This window comes from Budorcas taxicolor, chromosome X, assembly GCF_023091745.1.
Source record: "Budorcas taxicolor isolate Tak-1 chromosome X, Takin1.1, whole genome shotgun sequence".
Classification (NCBI taxonomy): domain Eukaryota; kingdom Metazoa; phylum Chordata; class Mammalia; order Artiodactyla; family Bovidae; genus Budorcas; species Budorcas taxicolor.
In genome coordinates, this window is record NC_068935.1 from 38,390,598 (window position 1) to 38,416,873 (window position 26,276).

General features: G+C 40.4%; 2 protein-coding genes across 5 annotated transcripts in view; one reads left to right on the top strand and one right to left on the bottom strand.

The window, feature by feature from the left end:
• The window catches only part of LAMP2 (lysosomal associated membrane protein 2), a 33,434-nt gene extending 25,637 nt beyond the window's left edge, over positions 1–7,797 (top strand). Inside the window, exon 9 of one of the 2 annotated variants that reach the window (XM_052662901.1) lies at positions 7,288–7,797. In XM_052662901.1, the coding sequence (XP_052518861.1) occupies positions 7,288–7,427 (140 nt within the window). In that variant the 3' untranslated portion in view covers positions 7,428–7,797. Of the gene's footprint in view, positions 1–759; positions 2,740–7,287 lie in introns of those variants that run through there. The other variant, XM_052662902.1, reaches the window with a different exon arrangement.
• Positions 7,798–21,062: 13,265 nt separating this feature from the next.
• ATP1B4 (ATPase Na+/K+ transporting family member beta 4) overlaps positions 21,063–26,276 on the bottom strand; it is a 46,744-nt gene continuing 41,530 nt past the window's right edge. The window contains exon 7 of one of the 3 annotated variants that reach the window (XM_052663102.1): positions 21,063–21,584. In XM_052663102.1, the coding sequence (XP_052519062.1) occupies positions 21,459–21,584 (126 nt within the window). In that variant the 3' untranslated portion in view covers positions 21,063–21,458. The remainder of the gene's footprint in view (positions 21,585–26,276) is intronic. The other 2 variants (XM_052663094.1, XM_052663096.1) reach the window with 2 other exon arrangements.

The following is a 26,276-nucleotide window of genomic DNA, read 5'->3' on the forward strand; positions in this document are numbered from 1 at the left end:
CAGGCTTTTTTTTTTTGTAAAGGCTCAGACAGCGTTTCAGCTTTGGAGGCCATATGGTCTCTGTCACAACTATTGAGCTCTGCTGTTGTGGCGTGAAAAAGAGCCACAGGCAGTAAACAAGTGAACGTGGCTGTTTTCCAGTAAAACTTGCCTTGTGGATACCAGAAACTTGAATTTCATGTAATTCACATGAATCACAAAATCATCTTCTTTTGCTTTTGTCCCCCCCCCCCCAATCATTTAAAAATGTTCAAAAGGCATTTTTTTAGCCTTTGGGCCAGATTTGGTTCACAGGCTACAGTGTGGCTCTTCTGATCGCGTGATGAAACCTTCCTGATCTGCCAGTTTCCCTAAAGACATCACTCTGCCATGAAGAGTCTAAACTGGCTATGTAGAAATCTGGCTAGATTGGCTCCCTTCATTTCTGATAAAGTAATACTCCTATTTTGGAAAGCACTTGGAATATATAAACAAAGAAATATAGACACATGTATGTGTTTTACATAAATGAGTATACATGCATATCTATCTAATACCTACAAACATACATGAATGAAAGGACAAATAAGTTTGAGGATTTTGATTCTAGAACAATCCATAATTTATGTAGCTTTATCATAAAAATAGACCTGTCTTAATTACTTAAAGTTGATCTTTTAAGAGCATTTTCTGACTTTTTAATGAACATCTTTTACTTTTGGAACATCATTTCTTTTTTATTATACTCATTCTTTGTTACACACTTTTTCTCACCTACAGCCCAAGAGTGTTCGCTGGATGATGACACCATTCTAATACCAATTATAGTTGGTGCTGGTCTTTCAGGCTTGATTATCGTTATAGTGATTGCTTACCTAATTGGCAGAAGAAAAAGTTATGCTGGATATCAGACTCTGTAACACTAATCTACATGATAATAAAAGCAAGTACAAATTCCAACATGCAATACTGTTCAACTTAAGGTATATATAGTTTACAGTGCTGATCTTAAAACAGGTGGTATTGGGGGATTTCAAACTCAAATAGTTAAAAAACACCCCTGAAATGATAAACTATAAATTAATCACATGATTTTGGCTTTTCCAACTAAGGAATTTAAAACATTTTTATAGCACCTCCCCCCCCAAATGTGCAAAATCGCATGGATTATAGATTCTGTTTTACATTGTCTTGAATTACTATTTCGTTGTTGTCACTTGAGACATTCTGATTAGAAATACACAGTTTAGGAAAAAGAGCTTAACCCCCTCCCCACCCTCGTATGTAGTCAAATTGAGACAACACATTCTATGGTGGATTTGTACTTGCTCATTTTGCATTTCTTAGTGATTTTGTTTGCAGGTTAACTTAGCTGCTTTGGCATTGCTGCATATTTGACTATGAGAGATATGCCAGTAGATGTGAACAGGGTCTAATAGTATTATGTTCTTAGCAATGCATGCTTTTCTAATGCCTTTTGAGTACACTTGTACTTAATATGGCTGTAGTGACAAAAGATACAGAAGCTTTTAAAATTTTAGAATAGGTGTTAATCTTAACCGTTGAGTCCTTTCTTTAAAAAAAAAAGGCAACTGAGTAATTCAGCCTTTTAAGTGGTAAGATAAAAGACTATTCCACCTGGGCATTTCAATCCATTTTCTAGATGCTTTAGAGATAATTGCTAGGCAGTGCCAATTTGGGGTGTTAGTTCTTTGTACCCATAAATTGGCTCCTACTCACAGTGCTAATATTAATGTCACTAGATTTATGTAGATTTCTCTTTAGTCTTTGAGTCTCCGTGTTGGTGGTAGTTTGTTTTATTCTTTCCTTTTCCTTAAAGAAGAAATGCCAGTATGTCCTAGATAAAGAACTTGGACCTAACCCCAAAATCTTGGTCTCCTCTTCGTTGACGAAAAAGCTGTTCTTCCTTTCCAGCTTACATTGATGGCTACATTTACTAATGTGGCTTTCGTACTTAAATAGTTCAGTGCTAATCAAAGCTTATGTTATTATTGTTCATTACGGTAGCATCATCAATTCACGTACTTTTTGTTAAGTTTTGTGCTCTGGGGAGAGGCACCAAACTCCATTTCACCTGCACCACCTAATGTCTAGAGCCCCTCTCTAGAAAGCTACTTGGAGCTGCTTTGCCAGCTTAAGGCACTTTTTAAAGGCTAAATATAAATCTGATTTTTAAAAAAATCTTTATTTAAATAATGTTTTAGTGTAAGATTGTTACGCTTATAGGAATGGACAACGCTTCCAAGAGTATGAGCCTTAGATATTTCTCAAGAGTCAAAGCAGCTTTTTTAAAAAATAAAAATTAGAAGCACAAGCAAGTGGCCCTGGCTTAATGCTGTTAATGTTTCTAGAAGTTTCTACCTTGAGATTATATACCTGATTCATATTAAAATACCTCTAATTAGCACTGTTTTATAGAGAATCTGACTTAATTGACTATTTTCGTATTTTACATGGGCCAGTTTATATGCTATTACACTATTCGTATAGCCACGTGTTCTTTGTACCTTTTGTAGTTTTGTTTGACTGGGTTTACATCTTGATGGTCTAACACTCTATTTGGTTTCTGGGTGTTTCTCATGGGTTAGCATTTGTATAAAGAATCTGGTCCATGTAAATGCTTTTCATGTTTTTTTCCTCAAATGTTTAAACCACTAGTTGATGTATGGTATTTCTCTTCGGTTATTTGACTGTCCACTTGCTCAACATATTGCTTCTAAAACAAACAATAAAGATTCTTTTATTTCTTAAGGAAATTTGCTCACATTTCTTTCCTGTTGGCTAAAGTCTAGATTTTGTATACTATATAATGGCAATTTCTTCCAAAAGGAAAAACTTCAAAAATGCCTAGAACTAAATTATTTCCAGAATGTTCTGTGTATTACTGTCTGGGAGAGTGGTGTGTGTGTGTGTGTGTGTGTGTGTATAGGTCCTTACTGATGTTGGAGTGGCTACAGAGTAAAAATCAGGTCGGGGATGAGATGTGTATGGGATGTGTGTGTGTGTGTAAGCTCCCCAGTTGAATCTAATGTGTAGGCAGTTAGGAAACCAATGATTTAGAATATTTTACTGTAAAAGCAACAGAGTATCTCTGTATACTTTTCTCAACACCTAAATTGAGGCTGATATTTAATATCTGTACATTGCAGCCACACAAACCAAGCTATTGATCCAAGCCAAAATAGGATTGTATGTAATCTTTCTCTCAGATCACCTTAAAATGCATGAAACTTCCAATTTTTAGATGACTTCCCAGTCTACCTTAGTGTGTCACACACAACCATTTAGCAACCTGGCTGGCTTTCCTCTGGATTACCCAGTTAAGCCTGTGACTGCCAGTTAATCATCACAGCTCTTAACTCTACTAGCTACCATGTGCCTTGGGTCAAGCTACTCAACTGGGGTCTCTCAGTTTTTTCATCTGGGGGTTGAGGGTTTTCAAGTCTTGTTACTTGTATTTCTTTGAGTGAAATTTTTCATTTCAGTGAAGAAAAATATACATCTGAGTATTTTTAGAAGAAACCTGATAAGCTGCTTGTTAGGGATAAAAAACATATTTTCATCAAGTGTAAAACATACCATCTGAAGTATTGCATTTTTTTAGGAGGAATTCTTAAAAGAATCAAGATATTTTTAGGATTATAGCATTTTTATTTCTGTTTATTTAAGTAGATAATATTACATTGTCTTAGGCTCATCTTTCTCCTACTTATCTCCTGATTTTTTATCCTGCTACTGCTAAGTCACTTCAGTCGTGTCCGACTCTGTGCGACCCCATAGACAGCAGCCCACCAGGCTCCCCCGTCTCTGGGATTCTCCAGGCAAGAACACTGGAGTGGGTTGCCATTTCCTTCTCCAGTGCATGAAAGTGAAAAGTGAAAGGGAAGTCGCTCAGTCGTATCCAACTCTTAGCGACCCCATGGACTGCAGCCTACAAGGTCCTCCGTCCATGGGATTTTCCAGGCAAGAGTACTGGAGTGGGGTGCCATTGCCTTTTCCGCTCTTTTACCCTAGTACCTAATTTTCTGCATCAATAATTATCATATTTTTGAAACTAGTATAGAGTGAGTAGTTTCAAGTATCTTTTCAGATCCGTGTAATAAACTTCAAGCAGTTTGACTGTAGATCTAAAAGGTATATGATAAATGTCACATAAAAATGTGCCTCTTAATTCTGATTCTTCTAAAGAGAAATTTAACTCATTGGTTTTAAAGAGGTGTTTGTTTTCTATTTTATTATAAATGTACATCTTGACTTTTCAACCCTCACCCTGAAAAGTGTATCTGACAAATTTCTGAACTAACATAAAATTGAAGATTAACAGCATTTTTAAAATCTCCATGAACATTTTCCTTGAGATTTCAATGGCCATGAAATTTTACTTCTAAAATTCTTCACTGCTTCTGTGATTATTAAACTCTCCCACTTTTCCATTCTCCAGAAATATTTTCAGTATGGTCTCAAGTGTACATTAGGCAGATAGAGCAGGTCAGAATGACTTACAGAAGGTTTTTCAAGTTGTGATTTTATTAAAATTTCTGTTTACCAAAATATCTTTCCATTACCTGAAGAATTTTTGCAGGTTGAATTCATAAAATCAATAGTTATTATAAATTAACACTTCACATACTAATTGAGAGCATTTTAGGTAAATGACAGCATCTAGAAAAATCTTTGTATTAGTGGAATTGCCTTTTTGATCTAAGAATATTTGTCTTACATGAAAGCCTTATTGGCAGTATTTATTAAAGTCGTTTCAGTCGTTTCAAATTGGGTCAAATACCCAATTTGGGAAAGAGAGGACTTTGAATTTGTTTCCAGAATGAGAAATTAATCTACTAATGAATTTTTTAAAAACCAAGTTATATAAAATCCAAGGCATAATACTTTATGGTACATGTCGCCTAGCTGTTTATATGCTGGCTGGTAATTTGGGAAATTGAAGGGGAGGACTCACTGGGTGATCTTAACACCATAAATCCACAAAAGTCACATCTGGCAATCTCAGCTATCCTGATTGTTAACAAAACCAAGAAGCAAGTGAAAAAGATCATTGAGCTGGCAGCCAAAGCTAATGTCACAAAGTCCATAAACTCTAGGACTGCATATTGCTCCCAGTTGTTGCTCCAGAGACTAGTGAAAGGCTGGCACATTTCCTACATGAAAATACAGATTTGCCTTGCAGCTATTCATTCTTTTGGGCACAGTTCTAATAAGCATAATTATCTGATTTATCAATCCCTGGTAAATTGCAAGCGAGGAGGAGAATTAGGGCAGGAAGAGGCAAAGAAATGGAAAATAGAAGTTGTGGTTCAGCATACTAGCTGCTTCCTACCTCTGCAAACATACCACCGTCTACGCTGTTCCTTTCTTCTGGAGTCTCACTAGCTTTCCTTCTGGTCAGTGCTTCTAGAATTGGATTTCTCCTGCCTCCCAGGAGGCATCTTCAACCTGTAAAAAACTCATGGCTTTTTCCTTGATTGTGTAACCACTTAAGTCCCTCGCACCCTGAAGATATCCTTTCTTGACCCAGTGTCCCCCTTCTGTCTACCTTTTTTTGTCCCTCTAAACTTCTCATAACAAATACTGTGTTCCCCATCCCAAGTTCTTGATCTCCCAACCAATCACTTCCCACTCACTCTTAAACCTGCAACAATATGACTCCTAGCCCCCACCCTCTATATTGCTTCAACCAGTGGGCATTTCTCAGGCATCTCTAATAATTGACACTATTCTCTCATGATAATGGAAACTTTCTTTCCTTGGCTTCTGAGGCACCATTTTCTACCTACCTTTCCTACTTTTCCCTACTCCTTTATTCTTCAAAGGGTTTTGTCCCTGACCCTCTTATTTTATCTGCCCTTGCTGAGAAATACCTCTGTCCCTGGTTTGACCTATCACTTAAGTGCATCAACCACTTGGTTAAGACGCAGGTATCTGAAGCTTGAATGTCTCCCTCTTCCACAAATCCCTCTTTACCCTCTCCTAATACACAGATTTTAAAAATTAAAAAACTAACCCTCACGAAAATAAATACATATAAAACTGAAATGCATACTATTCCTCTGTATTCCTCATCACCATGAATGGCACCAGCATCTACCTAATCACCAAAGCATGGAATTGGAAGCCATTCTGTTATCTCCTACCACACTGCCTACATCCATTTGGTCAATTCTGTCTTCTCATTGGATCTCTATAGTCTGTCCCTTCTACATCTGCACGTTACTGAGTTCAGGATTGAATTATTGGTCATCTAACTTCTAGCAGTAGAGTTGCTTCCTAACAATACCTCCAGCCTTCCATCTCCCATAACTTCTGAAACAAATATCCTGCTTAAAATTCTGCAAAAAAATGTTTTTTTTCTATCAGTATAAGGCCAGACTACCTAGAGCATACAATGCCTTTGTAAGCTGGTCCTAACATCCTATTTCCACCTCTTTTCCAAGAGTATTTCTTAATCCATTGTTTTAGCTATGCCAGCCTGCTTACATTTTACCCAAAGCCCTGTGTTTTGTTACCATCCATAGGTCCATATTTTTGTCTGTGCTATTTTCTATACCTGGAATGCCCTTCACCCGTTACATGCACAGCTAATTCTTACTCATTCTTAATATCTCAGCTCTAGTGTCACCTTTTTCAAACCGTGTCTTGGGTAACAAGGCTGAGTAAATTCGATGACACTTTGTGTGTTCCCTGTCCCTGTTATAGCACATTTTGAAATTGCAACCACTGATTCTCTTGTCTGACTCCTATACCAGACTGAAATCTTGAGGCTAACAATTATTTAATCCGGGCCGGTTGATACCTTTCCTTACTACTAAGTGACCGCGTATTGCTCTGCATTGAGTCTTCTATCTGCTTTGTATAGTTGGTTATTTGCTTCATTTCATTATTGCTTCCCAATCTGTGGGGCACCTGGCACTATGCTTCTTCAACTTCATAACGGTTTGCTTCTGAAAGCTCACAGCTTGATCATCAAGGAAAGGCTAAATATATTTATCCATTATCTTCCATTTAAGAAATCTGGGAAGTAGGTGATTGTTTTATGTCTTTCTCCCCAAATGACTGCATTTGTGGGAGGGAGGTGGTACTTAAACATTTTGGTTATTTGGAAAATCACTTTCGTGGGACATCTCATCTGCTGGTAATGAGTGCCAGTGATTTGTTGTCTGGGTGTGAAAAACGAATGTGTGTGTTGGGAAGAACTGTCATTTTAACTTAAAGTGTACACATTAGAAATGTTGTCACTGTTTTTGTTCTCAATTGTCCTTTCTCCACATCTAGCTCAAGACTGCAGTGCAGATGACGACAACTTCCTTGTGCCCATAGCGGTGGGAGCAGCCTTGGCAGGAGTGCTTATTCTAGTGTTGCTGGCTTACTTTATTGGTCTCAAGCGCCATCATGCTGGATATGAGCAATTTTAGAAACCTGCTTTCTGATTGATTGTATAAAAATACATGCACATAACAAGATTTTCTTCCTTTTCAGTTTTGAAATATTTTGTGAAGATAGCAAAACTTTAAGTCTTAAATCAGTCCCAGCATATTGAGATTATTCTTTATTAGTAAAAACTGTAAATAGAACAGCTTAAAATTGAAAAAGCGTCGTGTTAACTGGTCCTGAAGACAAATTTGTTGAAAAGAACATGGGTGTGCAGTGTTTCAAGGTCTATCTTAAGAAGCCTTGGCCAAATTTGGATTCTAACCTAAGATGCCTGAAACTTAGTAACATGGCCATTATGGCGGTTGAATGTGTAGTTGTCTCTTCATGGAATTAATAAACATTGTTTCACTACCGGTGTTCTGTTTTCAGTGTATAAGAACTATCCTGATTTAAACTCGTCACTTTGCATGTAGTTAATTAAATAAATGTTGATGTGGCATAAATGCCCATCATATGCTTAAACTTGGTTTTCAGTTGAATGTCCCCAGGAGTATCAGCATTTTATGTGACTTTTGCTGACTTCTTTGAAGCTGAAGTCAGTATCTTAGGCTTGTGATTTTTCCCTAGGTATAAAACAGACCCAAGAGACCACAACAGAGCTTAAACTGGCTTCAGAATTAAGAGCTTTTTAAAAAAAATGTTTCTTTTTCAGCAGTATAGACTGAAAAGATTCAAATATGTTTGACCACTTACCTTTTTTTTTTTTTTAAGTGTTTTTCTCTTCCTTGGATGCCCAATTAGCACTGAAAGGTAGAAATATTCTATGAACTAATTGGGAGAGATTGTGTTGTGTTTCTCTACCTCATCTTGTTGATCTCTGGAGCATTAAAATCTATTTAGTGTTGTCATCAGACTGGTACTTATGAAATATAAGCTAACAGCAATCTCAAAAGGCAGGCAGTGAGGCATAGCAACTAGGCTCTTAGTTTTTCCAAGACATCCCCTGTGGGGCAGAGCATAGATGGGAGTGTAGGGAGAAGCTGTTGGCGTTAAAATGAGCCAGAGAATCAGCCCCTATCGAAGCATGCTCCATGTTAGAAGTGCAGCACAGATACTGAATGTATAGACAAGTAAAAAGGAAGCTTGAGAATTTCACATTGAAGTGATTATTTTATTAATTCATTCTACGTATATCTTGACTTGTTCAGAATTTTTATAACTCACTCATCAGTATTTTGGCACTCAGTTATCAGTCTCAGAAAGCTTTCAGTAAAATACAGTAAATCCTTTTAATAAAAGCTATTGTCATTGCTGAAATTCATATTATATATTCAGAACGGTAGCAACTTTTTATGCATGACAAAAATTCAAGAGGAGAAAAAGATAAAATTAGAGTAAAAAAGCAAGTTATTGTTCAATCATAAATCACACCAAATACCACATTTGTTATGTGCATGAGATTTATAAAGGACCTTAAAGACTGTTTACTCTATACCCCGTAATTTTTACAGGAGAAGTGCCTTCACTGAGGTTATATATCTAGTGGACAACAAAAGCATTATTACCATTTTTATTTAAAAGAGTCCCAATGAAATCTAATCACTCAATAGTAAAACTGGTTTAAACTTGAAACTATGAGATTAGCATTGGACACTTTGAGTTTCTGTACTAATTACTTCCAATAAATGATATATGACACCAACTTTGCTTAAATATTTTTGAAGGTAATGTTAGCTTTTTGAATGCCTCCTATTTTGATCTGTTTGCTATTTTCAAAGCCTAAAATCTCCTTGGATGGGATCACAAACATGGGAGGAAAAGAGAAGGGAATAAACACTTGTTGACCTTCTGATGTGTATCAGATATTTTAGAAATATAATTGTTTTTAATCCTCAGATACCTTATAATGTAGGTATTATCCCCCTTTTATAGATGAGGAAAGTGAAGCTCAGTTTAAATTACTTGACCAAGGTCCTTTAGCTAGTGCTTGAAGGAGTCAAGATTTAAACTCAGTTCTGTCTCAATCCAGGGCTCAGAATCTATACTGCACGTGCACACAGCCTTCCTGGTGGTCCAGTGGTGTCCACTGGATTCTGCTTTTATTCCAGGCCACTGCTCAGCAAAAAATAATATAACCTGATAGTTACCTAATGCTTGTATGAAAAACATTATATTGTATTTTCATGATCATAAATCCTTTTTAACTTGAATTTTATTACTCATTCAGAATTTTTATATTTTCACGACAGTTATGGCAAGGTAGAAAGGGAGTGGGGAAATACACAGGTGGTGGTTTTATTCTTTTTTCCTGTGGTGCTATTAGACAATTCAGCATAAAGTCTTCCCATAATAGGCAAGCACAATTCTTTTTTTTCTTTTTTTATTATTATTTTTTTAATTTTTATTTTTACTTTATTTTACTTTATAACACTGTATTGGTTTTGCCTAAGCACAGTTCTTTGTTTCAGACTCTTTCCTGTTGTCCCCTTAACTTAATGGTTTTTGTACTGAGGAATTAGGTGTGAATAAACATGAAGTGACAGTGAGATACAGGAGGATTGGTTAGTTGGAAATGTTAATATTTGGGTGGATATAGTAAAAGTAGATGGGATAATGCTCTAAAAGACTAACCTGTGTACACATTCAAAATGCTTGTTTCTTGTTTGCTTGTTTCTGCTTAATTGCATCCCTTACTAATTTCCTTTCCTTGCTTTCTGTCTCTTTTCTAACAGCTGAAGAATGTTCTGCTGACTCTGACCTCAACTTTCTTATTCCTGTTGCAGTGGGTGTGGCCTTGGGCTTCCTTATAATTGTTGTCTTTATCTCTTATATGATTGGAAGAAGGAAAAGTCGTACTGGTTATCAATCTGTGTAATCAGTTAAATCTAGTAGGTTCTTTTATTTTTATTTTTTGGCTATGAGAAGTCATGTCTTCCATTGGCTAAAAGCCAGGAAATGCTGTGCAATTGTTTGGGATATGCAGATTAACCTCAGTGAGTTTGCTAACTAACTTGGGCATGAGTAGCACTCTTAGGACCAATTTCTGTTTTTTATTTTTCTATTTTTTGTTCCTTTGTAAAAGTGTAATTGAAAGAAAAATTGTGGCTTACAGTATCTTTTTTAGTAAATAATGATTTTAAGCCTCTGACTCCAATTATGAAAGCATTGCTATTGAAGGGTAATTTTATATGTTGCAGTTACTTGTATTTTGCCTCTTTGACATTATTTGCAAAATCAAAGCTGTTGGAGAATTTAACTTGCTTCAGAAAATAAATTCAAGAACATAATGGAATTCATTTTCATTGGTGGCAAACATAAAATTTGGTTTGTCATCAGACTTAGTTTTCCCAAGATTATTTAAATCTTGATTTTTCTGCTAGTTAGAAAGAAAGGAATGTTTTCCCAATATTGTATTTAATAGCAAAAGTCTGGCTGTTTTCTTAATTACAATTAGTGGCTACTCTATTTTAACAAGGACGTCTTTTTTTTCCTACTAGAGTTTGGAATATATTGACTATCTCAGACTTGCCATTTATGCTGAAGGTTGAAGTAAGATCTACAACCTTTTTTTTTTTTTTTAAAGGTGTTCATACCAAATTTTTTTGCCGTACTGCACAACACAACACGCGGGATCTTAGTTCTTCCACCAGGCATTGAACCCTTGACCTCTGCAGTGGAAGTGCAGGGTCTTAACCACTGGACCGCCAGGGAATTCCCTGGGTTATTTTTTTTTTTAGAGTTATGAATTAGAAATTTTTTTTCCTCATGGAGCCTTACCTTGTTCAGAAAGTTACTTCATCCTCCGCTAAAAAAGAACAAGACGAAGCTTCATTTTGTGTGCCGTCTGCACTCTCGTCCCCTGTATGAATAAGTTCTAATTGATAAATTTTTAATGTGTTGGTTTCTTTTTCTTACAACAGCAAGTGCTAACTCTAGAAACTAGTGGGCCCTGAAGTATCATCAGTCAAATGGCTGCCTGGCCAAAGCTGGACCAGGAATATTCTGTAAATTTGTTGATCTTGATAACAGACTTGTATCCCTGTAGGGACCTCTGATGGCTCTGGCTGCTAGAGTCAGATACTAGAGGCCTTTCCTCCCAGTGTCTGCTTGATTGGCCAGGCTATTGAATCACCCTGTGATTTGGAAGCACAGTGCTGTATCTCTCTAGTGTGCAGCTTTGCACACGTGTGATTCGTGTGATTCCCATGAAGACAGATGCTGATTTTATCAAGCTATTTTCTCTCATGTAACTAAAAAACAAGCATCTTCCAAAGATCTGTCTTCGCTTTAAAAACTTTCTTGGATTAAAAAATTAGGCTTAAACCTTAAAAATAAAGTTTCTTATTAAATCCAAGGATAAGATCCCCATCTACCTCTCAGCACAGTGCAGATGCTCTCCACTGTGTTGCTGCCATTAAGTGATGCCAGAACTCCGCCAATAATCGGGACTGGAAACTTTCATTTAAAAAAAAAAAATTCATCAACATCTTTCTTTACTATCTTTACATGTGCACCTCAAAGGCATATATTCCAAACTGGAGTAGAAAGTCAGAATGCTCAGCTACACTTCCCTTAGAACTTTCTAGTTCTGACTCACAGACTTGAGCTCTCCTCGATTTGCTAAGTATATAAAGAATGTTTTCTTTTAAAATGTTTTTTTGTATGTGTGAAAACAATTGATTTGCTGTTATTTAGTCAGAGTGATGGCACCATAAAGAACAGTGGCTTCGTTTCAATAAATATTTTTGAGATGATTGTCTAAAAGCCAGGTTATTTAAATCAGCTTGTGACCTTGCCAGGTATATGGGTTGGAAAATTCAGATACATTTAGGAGTATGGGTTCATTTAAAAGTTTTCTACCTGTTGAGTAGGAGACTAACATTAATTCTTCAAAGAGTATCATGGTTTTATCTTAGATAATTAGCAAACATGTTTAATTCTTGAGAATTAAGATTAATTAAAATATAAAATTATCAGATGGTTAGAACAAAAACTGCTTCAATTCCAGTAAAATACAGGAAGCCCCAAATCTATGAACTGAGTGAGCTCAGTTCATTTTTGTTAGTACAACAGTGGATCAGATAGTGGGGCTTTGAACTCATGAATATAAAGAATTATTTTCACCTGAGCTTCTTTGGAAGAGCTGATGCTTGCTGCTACCTAAAGTTTTGGATATATCAATATAGTGAACTAATTAATACCTACAAAATAAAGCATACTGTGGCACTCCTGTTTCATCTGATATGTGTGAATTTTAGATCGGTGGATTAAAATACAATAAAGATCATTCAATCTATATTACTATGGGTAACTTCATTTTTATTCCATGTTCTCAGTATTTAGAGGTTGGATTGGTTTGTATAACTGAGTTCCTCAAATTTTTGTCTCTTGAATTGTCAATAGGACTTACATAATCTCATAGGTCTGCAAATTTACATAGGGCAGTCATTAAGGCATTAGAACCTTTAATGTAGACATCTCAAATATGGGGACCTATATGGTCATGAAAATTCCAAGAAGATATTGAAAATAAAATATAAAAATCAAATTTAAGAGCTTCATAGTAATTGTACTTTTAATATGTATATCTGTCTGCTTCGATAAACTATTCACTGTTGAAATTGGTTCCATTCTGAGCAAGATAAACACCTCAGGGATATGACAGGGGCAGAAGAGGAGCTATCCATTTTCTGAAAATTCCTTTTGAATTCCTGATAATCCAGTCTAATGCTCAAATGTTATATGACTGGATTAAATGGCACACATTCCTTTTTACTTAAGAGACATTTTTGGTGGGAGAAGGAATTGAACTTAGCATCTCTCCATAGTTCTGAATAACGGGGTTTCATTTTCTGATTGTTAAATGTTTAATGGGCTTTAATTCAGTCAAAAAATAGCCTTACCTTGCATTTGTGGGACTGGGGTCGGGGTCATCTGTCTTCTCTCAGCTGAATATATTTCATAACTCTGCACCTCACAAAACCTCTGAAAGAAGCACTTTATAGATAGCAAGTAGAGTGTTTCCATATATGTTGCCATCTAAAAAGTCAATGTGGAGGTCCATCTTTTTTAAGTTCAGTGTGTATACTGTTAAGTGCTAGAACAGCCTTTAGAATTATAAGGAAATTTTTGCTTTCTCTTTGCTGTTACTGTCTTTTTACTGTATTTTGATGGCAGTGTAAATTTGAGTCCCTCTATTTCAAGAGAGTGTGAACAGGAAAAATCTTGGCATCCAATTCATTTTTAGTAGGAAAATGCAGCTATAGTTTTATTGAGCAATTACAGTCCTGTGCACTTTATACACACATTTCATTCACTTAATCCTCACAGCAACTCTCTGAGGTTGAGTGCTATCATTCCCAGTTTACAGAGGAGATAACTGAGGTTTGAGCTGTTGTTTAACAAAAGTCCCACAAAGAGTAAGTGATGAAACTGACATTTGAACCCAGTTCTGTCTGCCTTCAAAGACCATGCTCTTCACCACCATGCATCTTGGCTTCTAAGAAAGAATAGATTAAAAAGAAACGTACCTTACATTAAATGGTTACAGAAATCTGACCCCTATACTCTTCTGTCCTGCATGAAGTCACCCTATAAATGTTCTTCAGTATTCTTAAAATAACTTTAGTTCAGCCCAGTTGAAGCGAGAGTGAATGTGGTGGCAGTGTGCGTTGTGAAAGATCAAACCAAGGCCAGTTTGTGCTGTACCTCGTTAGAGATGTTAAGCCCTGAATGTCACTGTTTTTCAGAGTAGCCTCATCTAGTTATTCTGATCACGTATCATTATCATTCTGTCCTCAAATTGTTCTGCACCATGAATCATTCTGATCGTGCATTAGTGTGTTTAAGAGACTAAATGGATCTGTCTCCTCACTTTACCTAAATTAATGTCCTTCCTACCCCCCAGCCATCCCTTAACTTTAAGTGCAGTGTAGCCATGACACTTGGCAGTCCTTGCTGGGTGGTTCTGAGCCCCGGTATGCAGTTCCTCCCACTATCTAGAGCCTTTCTGAGAGGGCACTGAAACATGTATATCACCATAGGTAAAATAGATAACCAGTACAAGTTTGATACATGCCAGTACAAGTTTGATACATGAAGCAAGGCACTCAAAGCTGGTGCTCTGGGACAACCCAGAAGGATGGGGTGGAGAGGGAGGTTGGGGGGGGGGTGTTCAGGATGGGGGAACACATGTATACCCGTGGCTGATTCATGTCGATGTATGGCAAAAACCAGCACAATATTGTAATTAGCCTCCAATTAAATAAACAAATTTTTTTAAAGAAATCCTCATTCACATTTGTTGTTGGTTGCTCAGTCATGTCCAATTCCTTGTGACCCCATGGACTGTAGCCTGCCAGGTGCCTCTGTCCATGGGATTTTCCAGGTAAGAATACTGGAGTGGGTTGCCATTTCCTTCTCCAGGGAATCTTCCTGATCAGGGATCGAACCCATGTCTTCTGCATTGCAAGCATGTTCTTTACTGCTGGGCCACCAGGGAAGCCCTTATTCACCTCCTTATTTTCCAGCCATAGTGTGCAGCTCTTCCGCTCCCACCTTATCTGCTCTCCTGTACTCCCTCCTCTCCAGCCATACTGGCCCTCTTGCTACTTCTCAGAGACTCTCAGGGTGTCTTCCCTTCAAGGCCCTTGTGTTTGCTCCACCTTCTGCCTGGAAAGATCCCCTAGCTATCCTCACGGTTCATCCTGTAGTCCCATTTAGGTCTCTTCAAATGTCACCTAGTCAGGGAAGCATTCCTTGACCACTCTATAACTCCAGTGTTCCCCCCTACACCACTTCCCATCCCCTTTAGTCTATTTCACTTACATTACTTCCACCCGTTACCATTTGACATACTATTTATTTTACTTGCTAATCTGTATTTCATGTATGCTTCCCACTAGAAGGTAAACTTCATGAAAGCAGGAATCTGCAGTGTTTACTAGGCTGTTCGAGTCTCTAGTGCCTGACACACGGTTCACACTGAATGAATATTTGCTGATGGATAAGTGGTCATTTTTTGTAGTAATAACTAAACACTTACTAACTCCTTAATACCTGTTTTACTCAAATCTAAGATGCTATCGGTTGTAAGATAAATACTCGTTAAACTGTGAGAGGCCTACTGTTTTCAAAAATGTGAAAAAAATGTACATCTTAGAGTTGATATGCATCAGGCACTGTGGAGAGTACTACTCCTGCATTATAACACCTACCATTAATCCACTGAATGCATCTGGAATTCAGAGCCAAGCCGTAAGCGTGCTACCATTACAACTTCCCTTCAGTATGACATACTGCTTCTTGTGTCATCTTCAATTCCAAAAACAAGTCTGGCGGCTATGATTTTCCATTTTAAAGCAGACAGTATTTAATATTCATGTTTCCTTCTTTTTAAATGCTACATAGCATAGCATGGCAGGTATATCAGAAAAGAATTTGCATCCTTGCTCTTGACACACAACAGGGTGATAAGTAACTTGGACAAGTCATTCAACCTCTCTAAGCTTAGGTTTCTCCATTTGCAAGATGGAGATGGTACTGTCTTCTACTTACTATCTTGTAGGATTTTAAAGGGAATTAAGTAAGATAATGCCACCAAATTTACAAAGTAAGCTCACATAAACATGAGCTTTTAAAAAATATAGGTTGGAATCTTTTTGCTAAAGATGAAAGATGTCACATGTTTAGACAAGATCATGGAAAGAGGAAGTGAAGAGAGAATGAAAAGTGAAAGTGAAGTCGCTTAGTCGTGTCTGACTTTGCAACCCCATGGACTGTAGCCTACCAGGCTCCTCGGTCCATGGGATTTTCCAGGCAAGAATACTGGAGTGGGTTGCCATTTCCTTCTCCAGGGGATCTTTCCGACCCAGAGTTTGAACCCGGGTCTCCCACATTGTAGGCAGACGCTTTACCGTCTGAGCTACTAGGACAGGCAGAAGAGAGAATAGGGCTGAGATAAAGCCTTAAGGAGTAGAAATCCACTCAAACTAGGTTATAAAAAGAGCAATGAATTATGAAGTGATTGTATAAGTCTCACAGAATCCAGTCGAAGAAGTACATTTGAGACTCAGAGGAATAGAGTTGAATAAAGCTTCAACTGAGAATGTAACAGGTGATAACTACTAAGAAAATTTAGAAAAAAATGAGTGAGTGATAACTTTACTGCATTTATTAAGATGTGTTATAAAGCTCAGATCAAGTGTTAGATGGATATAACAGACCAACAATTTAATGGACAACATATATACACACACTGTATTTGATAAAGATGGTCCTTTCAGATCAGTGGGGAAAGACTGGAACATTGAAAAATGATACTGAGCTACTAGGTTGATTATTTGGGGGAAAAATACATTGAGACCTACCTCGTAAGTACCAATACTTCTATCAAAATGCCACCACACACAAATTTAAAAATAATCTACAAACAAGGGAAAATACTTGGCATCCTAATTATGACATAGGGTTAGGTTAATATCCTTACTATCAAATAAAAACAAGGTGAGTATTCCATGAGTACACTTAGGACATGAATAAATCATGATAGAAGAAATACAAATGGATAAGTAATTTCAAAAAATACTCCATCTTTCTATGTAAGCAAAGAAATGCAAGTCAAACTAAGATCTTTCAAACTGGTTAAAATTTTTTAAATGATTATATTTACTATTAGGTTTTCTTCTTGTAGCTCAGCTGGTAAAGAATCCACCTGCAGTGCAGGAGACCCATTGGGAAGATGGAGAAGGGACAGGCTACCCACTCCAGTACTCCAGGGCTTCCCTGGCAGCTTAGTTGGTAAAGAATCTACCTGCAATGTGGAAGACCTGGGTTTGATCCCTGGTTCAGGAAGATCCCCTGGAGAAGGGAAAGGCTACCCACTCCAGTATTCTCATCTGAAGAATTCCAGGGATGGTATAGTCCATGGGGTCGCAAAGAGTCGGACATGACTGAGCGACTTTCACATTCATATTTAATCTTGGGCATGGTACAGAAGACTCTGCACACTAATATTGTTGAGAGTGAAATGAAAATTTGAAAACAATCTAAATGCCCAGTGAGAACTCCTTAAGTACAATAAATTGATATGCTGACATGACAGCATTTTACATGACCATTTAAAGTTACATTCTCAGATAATTCAGATATGAGACAATGTGCCCTGCTGCTAAGTGAGAAACAGATGCAGGAAAGGAATATGTACTGAATTAATCTGTTTTGGTAAATAAATCTCTATGTATCTGTAACAGCTCTGCCACCCAAAAAGTGCTTCTGTCAATTGCTATATCTTCTGCATGTGGGGTACAGAGCCCACCAAGAAGGGATCCAAATTTGAGTCACTACTTTTACAGTTGAGGCTTCAAAAAAAATATGTACCATATTGTGTCTTGGTGTATATAAATATGTGGTTCTCTATACACTTAAGTGTGTGTGTATGTAAAGTAAATACATTATAAACAGTAGTTACCTCCAGGTTTGGGGATTGTACGTGGTTTCAATTGCTTTTCCTACTTCTGTTGTGGTGAATCCAGTTTACTTTGACAGTCAGAAAGGGCCTCAGGAAAATAATTTCCCAAGAGAGTGAGTTATGAATCTCCTTGGTTCTCTCTTGCATCTTGCTCATAAATAAGGGTTGACTCAGTGAGAGGACAAAGCCTCCACTCCTGCGAGGTATCAGGGCTCTGCCCTCATTTGAAACTTGTTTTTATTAGAGGAAACTTGAACATTGCTCACTAGTCTGGCTAGCTGGCATTTGCCATGCCCTGGGCACATCTCTCACCTGTACAGGGGTGCAGCACACCTATCATGGAGCGGTCTTTTGTTGCCTCCTGCGCCACCTGATGGAGAAGGCGATGGCAGCCCACTCCAGTGCTCTTGCCTGGAGAATCCCATGGATGGGGGAGCCTGGTGGGCTGCCGTCTCTGGGATCACACAGAGTTGGACATGACTGAAGTGACTTAGCAGCAGCAGCGACACCTGAGCGGAGCTTCTCCCCATCCCTACACTCGCTGCCTGCAGAGGCCCCCGGAGGAAGGGTCAGCTTGGAGCCACTACTTCTGCAGCTGTATGAAACAAATGGGAGTGGAAGTGTTCATGGCAAGGGGCTCTGTGGAGGTGGAGTGGGGAGCGTAGCAGCCACCCTACGCTGCTCCGCTTTCTGCATCGCTCTCCCTGTAACTTTCAGCAGGCTGACACCCCTAGAAGCCATGTCCACACTCCTTCCAGCACCTTCTTTTGTAGCATCAACACTCCACAACAACCAACCCTGACTCTTTGGGCACCTCCAACTCACTTCCCTCTCCACCAGACTGGCTCTACAATTCAGAGTCCTTCCATTATAGTCAGATACATCCAGCAAGGTATTGACAGACCCTGTTAACTCCTAGTAACTGGTAAGGGTACAAGGTTGAGGTTCTGATATAGCAGAAAGGGCATGGAGTTTAGTGCCAGACGACTGGGGTTAGAACCCGCGCTTGACCAACTCCCAACTAAATGACTTTGGGTAACTTACTGAGTTGCCACATTTGTTAAAATGGGAGTAAAATATCCTCCTTGGAGAACTATTAACAGAGGCATCTATTATACCTATACTTTACAGAGCTGTCACCAATGAGAATAGCCATACAGTGTCACATGGTGGCCACTCTGGTATGAGAAGTCACACCATGGGCACCCTTTATACCCATTACCCCATCATCACAGAGATCCTAATGGTGGGGGAAGGGAGCCGACACGTTTTGGGGATCAGAGAAATTCAGTAGCTTGTTTTAGGTTACACAGCTAGTAATTCGTAGAGCAGGTGTATGAGCCCAGTCACCCAGGCTCTTAAACAACTTAGTGCCTTTACCTGCATGTGTCCAGCTTGGGCACAGCCAACCTTAATGATTCTGGCCAAAGATTCATGCAGGTTGGTATAGAAAAAAGTCAGCCCTGAAACATTAGGTGATTATATTGAGCTACAAAAGAGTTGTACCTGGAGTCTGGTTTCTTACAGTTCTACAGACATTCCAATGGACATCAGTGTGTTGTGGAGCCTTAAGTGAGCCAGCCATAATGAGATCCAGGGTGATTTGTTCCCATTACACTATGGGTACAAACAAAGGTTCTCAAACTTTAGTAAGCACCAGAAACACCTGTTAGACCCTACCCTCCACAACTTCTGGAGTCAGGAGGTCTGAGGTAGAGCTTGAGAATTTGCATTTGTGATTAAGTTCCCAGTTGATCCTGATGCTGCTAGTTCAAAAGCCGTGCATTGAGAACCACCAGATTAAAATGTACTGTAGTATTCCCATCTCATCTGTGTCCTGTCCTCCCAGAATTCCAGGGAGTAATCAGCATACACATGTGTATCACAAAACCAGCCTCCAACCCAGAAAACTTAGCTTTGTGATGATGCCCTCGACGGTCCCCTTCCTCCCCAGCACCTTCCCAAATAACCAAGGCCTCCCAGTCATCAGGACCCTGGGAGCGAGGATGCTGGTGGGGCAGCTTCATGTCTTTTCTCTGCCCCATGTGTCTCTACACCAAGCAGGGAGCCAGACTCTACCCCTTTTGCCTCTGGAAACATTTGCCACATTAGCCAACTGGCTAAACCTGGCTCTTCTCCAGAATCCTGAGCACCTTGATGGGATTGTGCATAGGAGGGAGGGGAGAGTGCCCTGCAGGGCAGAAGCTTCTGCTCAAGGCACTTCTGGGAGACAGGGCCTCAGGGAAATGGCTTCTTGGTGCAGACAGGGAAGCTGGACACATCCCAGCCTCGGCAGAAGCCCCCTCCTCACCTCACCTCACCTCACCTCTCCTCTTGTGCCCCATGGGCCCAGGAGTAGCAGAGAAGCCCACCTTCAAGGACACGGACAGTGAGGGGAGCAGGGACAATCACAATGGACTGAAGACCCCACGGAAGTCCCTCCCCCCAGTTCTTGAGTAACCCGCAGGAAGAGCTGGGGCCCTTCAATAGCGAATGAGATGGCATTCTCTAGTCACCTCAGTGGGATGGAGGGAAGAGGCAGATTTAAACCACTTCTGAGCAAACCTGCCCCTCGGTACACACAACACAGAAGACACAGCAGGTAAGTGAACACTCTATTACTAGTTAGAAGCAGAAAACCTCTGACAAATGCTGATCCTGGTGAGCTGTAATCTCCTGGAGGAACTTGAGGACACTTCTTGTTCAGACTGGAGCCTGAACTGACTTCCAGCCCCTGGGCGGACCCTGGCTCCCCCTGGCTTGCAGCAGCTGCCTCAGAGGAGCAGAGTGCCTGAAGACACCAAGTGGAAGAGAAAGGCCCAGGGGCATTCTCAAGAGTGCCTAACCCAGTCCAGTTCTATTTTTAATCTAGTTCAAGAAAGCACAATTCATAGCACAATGCCTGTCCTAGAAAATACATGTTATTCTTCATCTACTCTTGACTGAAGAAGGGCTTGGGATGGGAGAAGCCTGAGGCTGAGGGCTTGAGTGTGTAGCAAGACAACCCAGTGGTCTTTCAGAAAACCAGGAAAAGTTGCCCTTCTCAGGGGGCAATCAGCAGGAGTATGAGAAAAGTCCTGCTTGTACTTTTGTGAGGCTACATTCCCAATATATGCCCCTGCTCATTTATTTCCACTGGGATTAATGTGATGAGCAGTTCAGTCATTCAAATTCTTCCATGAAAGTCTGATTTTGCTCCCAGAATTGTAGAAATGAATCTTGACTTTATTTTCAATTGGATTTATTTAAAAGCCACACTATATGTAAGGCAAAGAAGTCATAGCTGGTATAATTGGTATGGCCAAATTAGGCTCTCTCCTGTCATGTAGCCTCTTTCATCCAACTGAATTAAAATGTGTACACCAGATAACAACATACAGTAGTAATTCCTAGTACATGCTAGACAAAAACTGCTTGTTCAATGAATTAATGAATGCAATTTGACAAACTTGCTAAATCCCTAAAATTTAATACTACATTCCCACCCCCTCTTTGAAACTTTGTCATTCCCTTTTCCTCAACAGATGCATTAAGCTTAACAAAATCTTGTCTGCCCTCCCTTGTTACAAGATGTGTGTCAGAATGTCTTCTTTCCTCTGATTCTTCATTCTTTTTTTCTGCTCCAGCCAGCTGAGATCTCACTGAGGCAAAGGCTGCTGAGAGCTGGAAGGGCATTTCGTGGTGATTCACACATAGGGAGCTGGACTTCCTTCAGCCTCAGATGAAGATCCTGGAGTTTAGAGACACAAAGAACAGGCCCAAACCAATGAATGTTATAAAAACAAATCCAGGAACAAATATGAACATGGCTGCAGTATATAGCATAACGATAGTATTCTCAAGGAAAAGCAGTGTTCCTAGAATAAAACGTATCATGTTCTAAAAGCACTGTTATTCTCAGCCAAAGACCTGGTATCATGGGGGAGAGGGGCTAAGAAGAATACAGGAAGGAGAAAAATAATATTTAGTCACATCAGCCCATATACCTTAAGGTGTCAACCAATCAGTGGCAGCCATCAACAGTCCACCACCTGTGAATTTAAATGCCATTGGAGAAATTTTCCTTTAAAAATTAACATATTCATTAGAACCTCATCTTTCTTTGAAACAATACACATATACACACGTATACATGTATAATATGAAAGTAGGGGAAGAGATCCATATGTAGAAACATATTGTTGTGTTAAAATGGTTATGGCTCATTGGTAGGATAATGAAAATTTTTGTTTGATCGATTTTCAAATTTTCTATGATGTAAATAAAAGTTTTTGATCAGAAGGGGACCTCCAGAGATTGATTTCTCTTTAGAATATGTCTCCATTCTTTTTCTACATCCCTGAATTCAGTGAGGAACTTCTTTGGGGCAAGACTTCCCACCTCAGTTAGTATCTAGATTTTTTTGCATTCATCGCAAGCCAAACATCAGGAAAAGTTAATCCCATTCTGTACCTTAGGCAGTCCCAATCCCTCCTCCTGAGGATCCCTCTTCCTAGGGTTTAAAGGCTTTCTTACCATCTGGAGTCCTGGGCATCTGATCCTGAGGTTGTTGATTCATTGAGTCATCTTGGAAGTACCCCACAGGGCCTCCGAAGTGGGGACCTTCCCCTTGGCCTTCGATCCTCTGGTCCCACGGCAGGGCTACCTCTTCCTGGGACACAACTACAGGCCACATAGCAGGTGCACACATCGCCCCAGCAGGCATCTGGGGGGCCGGGTATGCTGCTGCTGCAGCGGCGGCTCCTTCGGCTTCTGAGAGTGCCCTAGGTGGGGGAGGTGGTGGGTATGGGAAGGGCATGGGGTATGGCATGTGCTGGGGGCATGGCATGGGGGCTGGGGGTTGAAAAACCTGGGCCCAGGGATCCTGCGCTCCTTGCACGTACTGCACACCGCCTGCCGAAGCATTCTGTGCCTCCTCCCTCTGGGCCTCCAGCTGCCTGCGCTGCGAGGTCGCGACCAGCAACTTGTTGCGCTCCTCAGCGGTCACGGGCCACGTGTCAGCCCGGAGCTGCGCGGATCGAGAGCTGACTACGACCGCCTGGGACTGCCTCTCGGCCTGCAGCAGCTGCCTGCGCAGGGCCTCGCGCTCGCTCAGCGCCTGCTGCAGGTCTTGGCGCGTGCGGCGCAACTGCATGATCATCTGCTTATGCTCCTCGCGCAGACGCTGCAGCTGCGAGGCCAGGGCCCAGGTGGCCGTCTCACGCTCCTCCACCTGCTCCTGCAGCCGCTGGACGCGGCGGGCCTGTTGCTGTCGCTGCCTCGTGGCCACCCGCACGCTCAAGGCCAGCGCGCTCCAGGCACAGGCCCTCTTGAGGCTGCGAGGCGTATTCAGGTCGGCCAAGACGGACTGCAGCTCGTCCTCGATCTCATTCCAGGGCCGCGAGCGGTAGGTCACGTAGAAATCTGGGCCGCCGCCGTTTCTGAGTACTTCTTGGTTGATGAACGTAACTACGTCGCTGTGGCGAAAACCGCTCCTGGGATCTTCGCTGTCTAAGGCCATGACCTCCGCGGCCTAGCCTGCGGAGACGCAGCAGCTCTGGTGAGCGAGGGCCGCTAAACCGATGCGCCTCTCAGCTCCTCACTCAGTCCTTCAGCCCTAGCTCAGTCCTGGCCTCCTCTTTCGCCTCCTTCCCTCACACCCACGAGTCCCCTAACAAAGAGTGGGGGTTACCGGCTCCTCTCACCACGTGACGCATCGGAGCTGTGGGCTTCGAGTGAGGCTGCAAGGCATGGTGGGAGCCCTCGTCCTCAGCATGGCGCCCCCTGTATGACGGGAAGTGGGGCGCCTGCTCCTGGATCCACCGTGGACACACTTCCCTTGGCACATCGCCCCCTACAGGGCGGGCTGGCTAGTGACTGCAGTGTGCCACACAGTGAATTTGCGTTCCCAAGAGATTCTGAAGCACCCGGATACTGAAGAATTTCGAATCTGGGAGTCAGTTGAGTGGGCCGGGCGCGGGGGTCGGGGGTCGGGGGTTGGGGTTGGGGTGAGGTCTTTTGGTTCAGCGCCCTCTCGCTTTACGTCAGCCGCTATCTCACATTTTCTATATGGTTTCAAGCTGTCTGTATTCTTCCCTGATCCTAAAGCAGACAGCCCTGGAGTTCGGCTAGTCAAGAAAATCAAGTGGTTGAGCCATGAAGCCCCTTGGTTTTCCTTGCTGAACCCTATCTTCAAGCTCTAGATCCCAGTTCCTCCTATTCCTTTTTCTCAGGGACTTCATTACGTCTTCCCACCCCTCCCCCCACCCCACCCCCACCCCCACCCCACCCCCCTATTTCCTGCATCTCAGCCAGGCTGCACCACCCCTGTGCTACTGGGTATTTTTCTCCCAGACAGCAAGCCTGTTCAGGCTCCCTATGTGCTTGGAATAATTTCCTCCCTCTAACCTATGTCCTGGACTTTCTTCTCATTAGAATAGTCTATACTAGGTCCACTTCACTGTACTCCCCTTACCGTTCAACCTGCTGCACTTTGGTTTTCACCCTACAAAAACTTTAGTGAAAAATCTCTGATAAGATCACCAGTAGTCACTATCTCACTACAAAAGCAAGTGGATACTTTGACAGTTTTTATATGATTTTTTTCAGTAGGCTTTGATTCCGGAGTAGGTGATGGCATCCCACTCCAGTACTCTTGCCTGGAAAATCCCATGGACAGAAAAGCCTGGTAGGCTATATAGTCCATGGGGTCGCGAAGAGTTGGACACGACTGAGCGACCTCACTTTCACTTTTCACTTTCATGCATTAGAGAAGGAAGTGGCAACCCACTCCAGTCTTCTTGCCTGGAGAATCCCAGGGACGGGGAGCCTGGTGGGCTGCCATCTATGGGGTCGCACAGAGTCGGACACGACTGAAGCGACTTAGCAGCAGCAGCAGGCTTTGATTCTTTTGACCATTCCCTCCTTGACACTCACTCTATCCTGTCTTGCTTTCTGTGACATCAAATTTTTCTGATGCTCCTCCTGTCCCTCTGGCTTATCTTTCTGTTTCTTTCGACTGTTTGTTCTTCTCTGCCCATGGCTCCAAAGTTAGTCTTTTCCCAGTTTTGTCTTCAGATTCCTCCTCTTCATTCTATATGTTCTCCTTGAATGAGCTTATTCACTCCTATATTGTTATTTTATTTTCTCAGGACTTCAACCCCATCAGCTGTAAAATGGGAATATAGGTAGGATCTACCTTATAAGGTTGTAAAGATTAAAATGTTTAGAATATGTTAATTCTTATTGCAATGATTACATAATTGCTACTAATAGAAGTCATAATAGTGGTAATGGTGGGGTGATAGTTTTAACAGTCTATGCCCAGTCGCAGCCCCAGATCCTGTCTGGTTATATATATGCACATATATGTAGAGAGAGAGTTGATTTATAATATTAGTTTCAGGTATATAACAGTGCTTCAACATTTTTATAGATTATATTCCATTTATGGTGATAAAATATTGGCTGTGTTCCCTGTGCTATACAATAAGTATATCCTTGTAGCTTATTTATTTTATACATAATAGTTGGTACCTCTTAATCCCCTACTCCTATCTTGCCTTTCCCCCTTCCCTCTCACCACTGGTAATCACTAGTTTGTTGTCTATATCTGTGACTCTATTTCTTTTTTATTATATTCACTAGTTTGTCTTAGTTTTCAGATTTTTTAGATATAAATGATAATATACAGTATTTTACTTTCTCTGACTTATTTTACTAAGCATACTGCCCTCCAGGTCCACCTATGTTGTTGCAGATGACAAAATTTCATTCTTTCTTATGGCTGTGTAGTATTCCATTTGTGTATGTGTGTGTGTGTACCTCAGATCTCCTTTATCAATTTGTCTGTTGATGGACACTTAGGTTGCTTCCATATCTTTCCTATTGTAAATAATTGTAGGTAATGCTGCTATGAACATTGAGGTGCGTGTGAATTTTTGAATTAGTGTTTTCATTTTCTTTGGATATATACCAAGGAATGGAATTGCTGAATCGTTTGGTAGTTCTATTTTTAGTTTTTGGAGCAACCTCCATACTATTTTCCATAGTAGCTGCAGCAATTTACATTCCCACTAACAGTGTACTGCAGTTCCATTTTCTCCACATTGTCACCAATACTTGTTATTTGTGGCCTTTTTGACAAAGGTCATTCTGACAGGTGTGAGGCGGTAGCTCATTGTTTTGATTTACATTTCTCTGATGATGAGCACTGTTGAGCATCCTTGTTTGCCACCTATATATCTTCTCTGGAGAAACTATTTAGGTCTTCTGCTTATTTTTTGAATGGGTTGTTTTTTGATCTTGAGTTGTATGAGCTATTTATATATTTTGGATATTAACCCCTATTGATCATATCATTTGCAAATATTTTCTCCCATTCAGTAGCCTGTCTTTTCATTTTGTCAGTGATTTCCTTTGCTGTACAAAAGTTTTTAAGTTT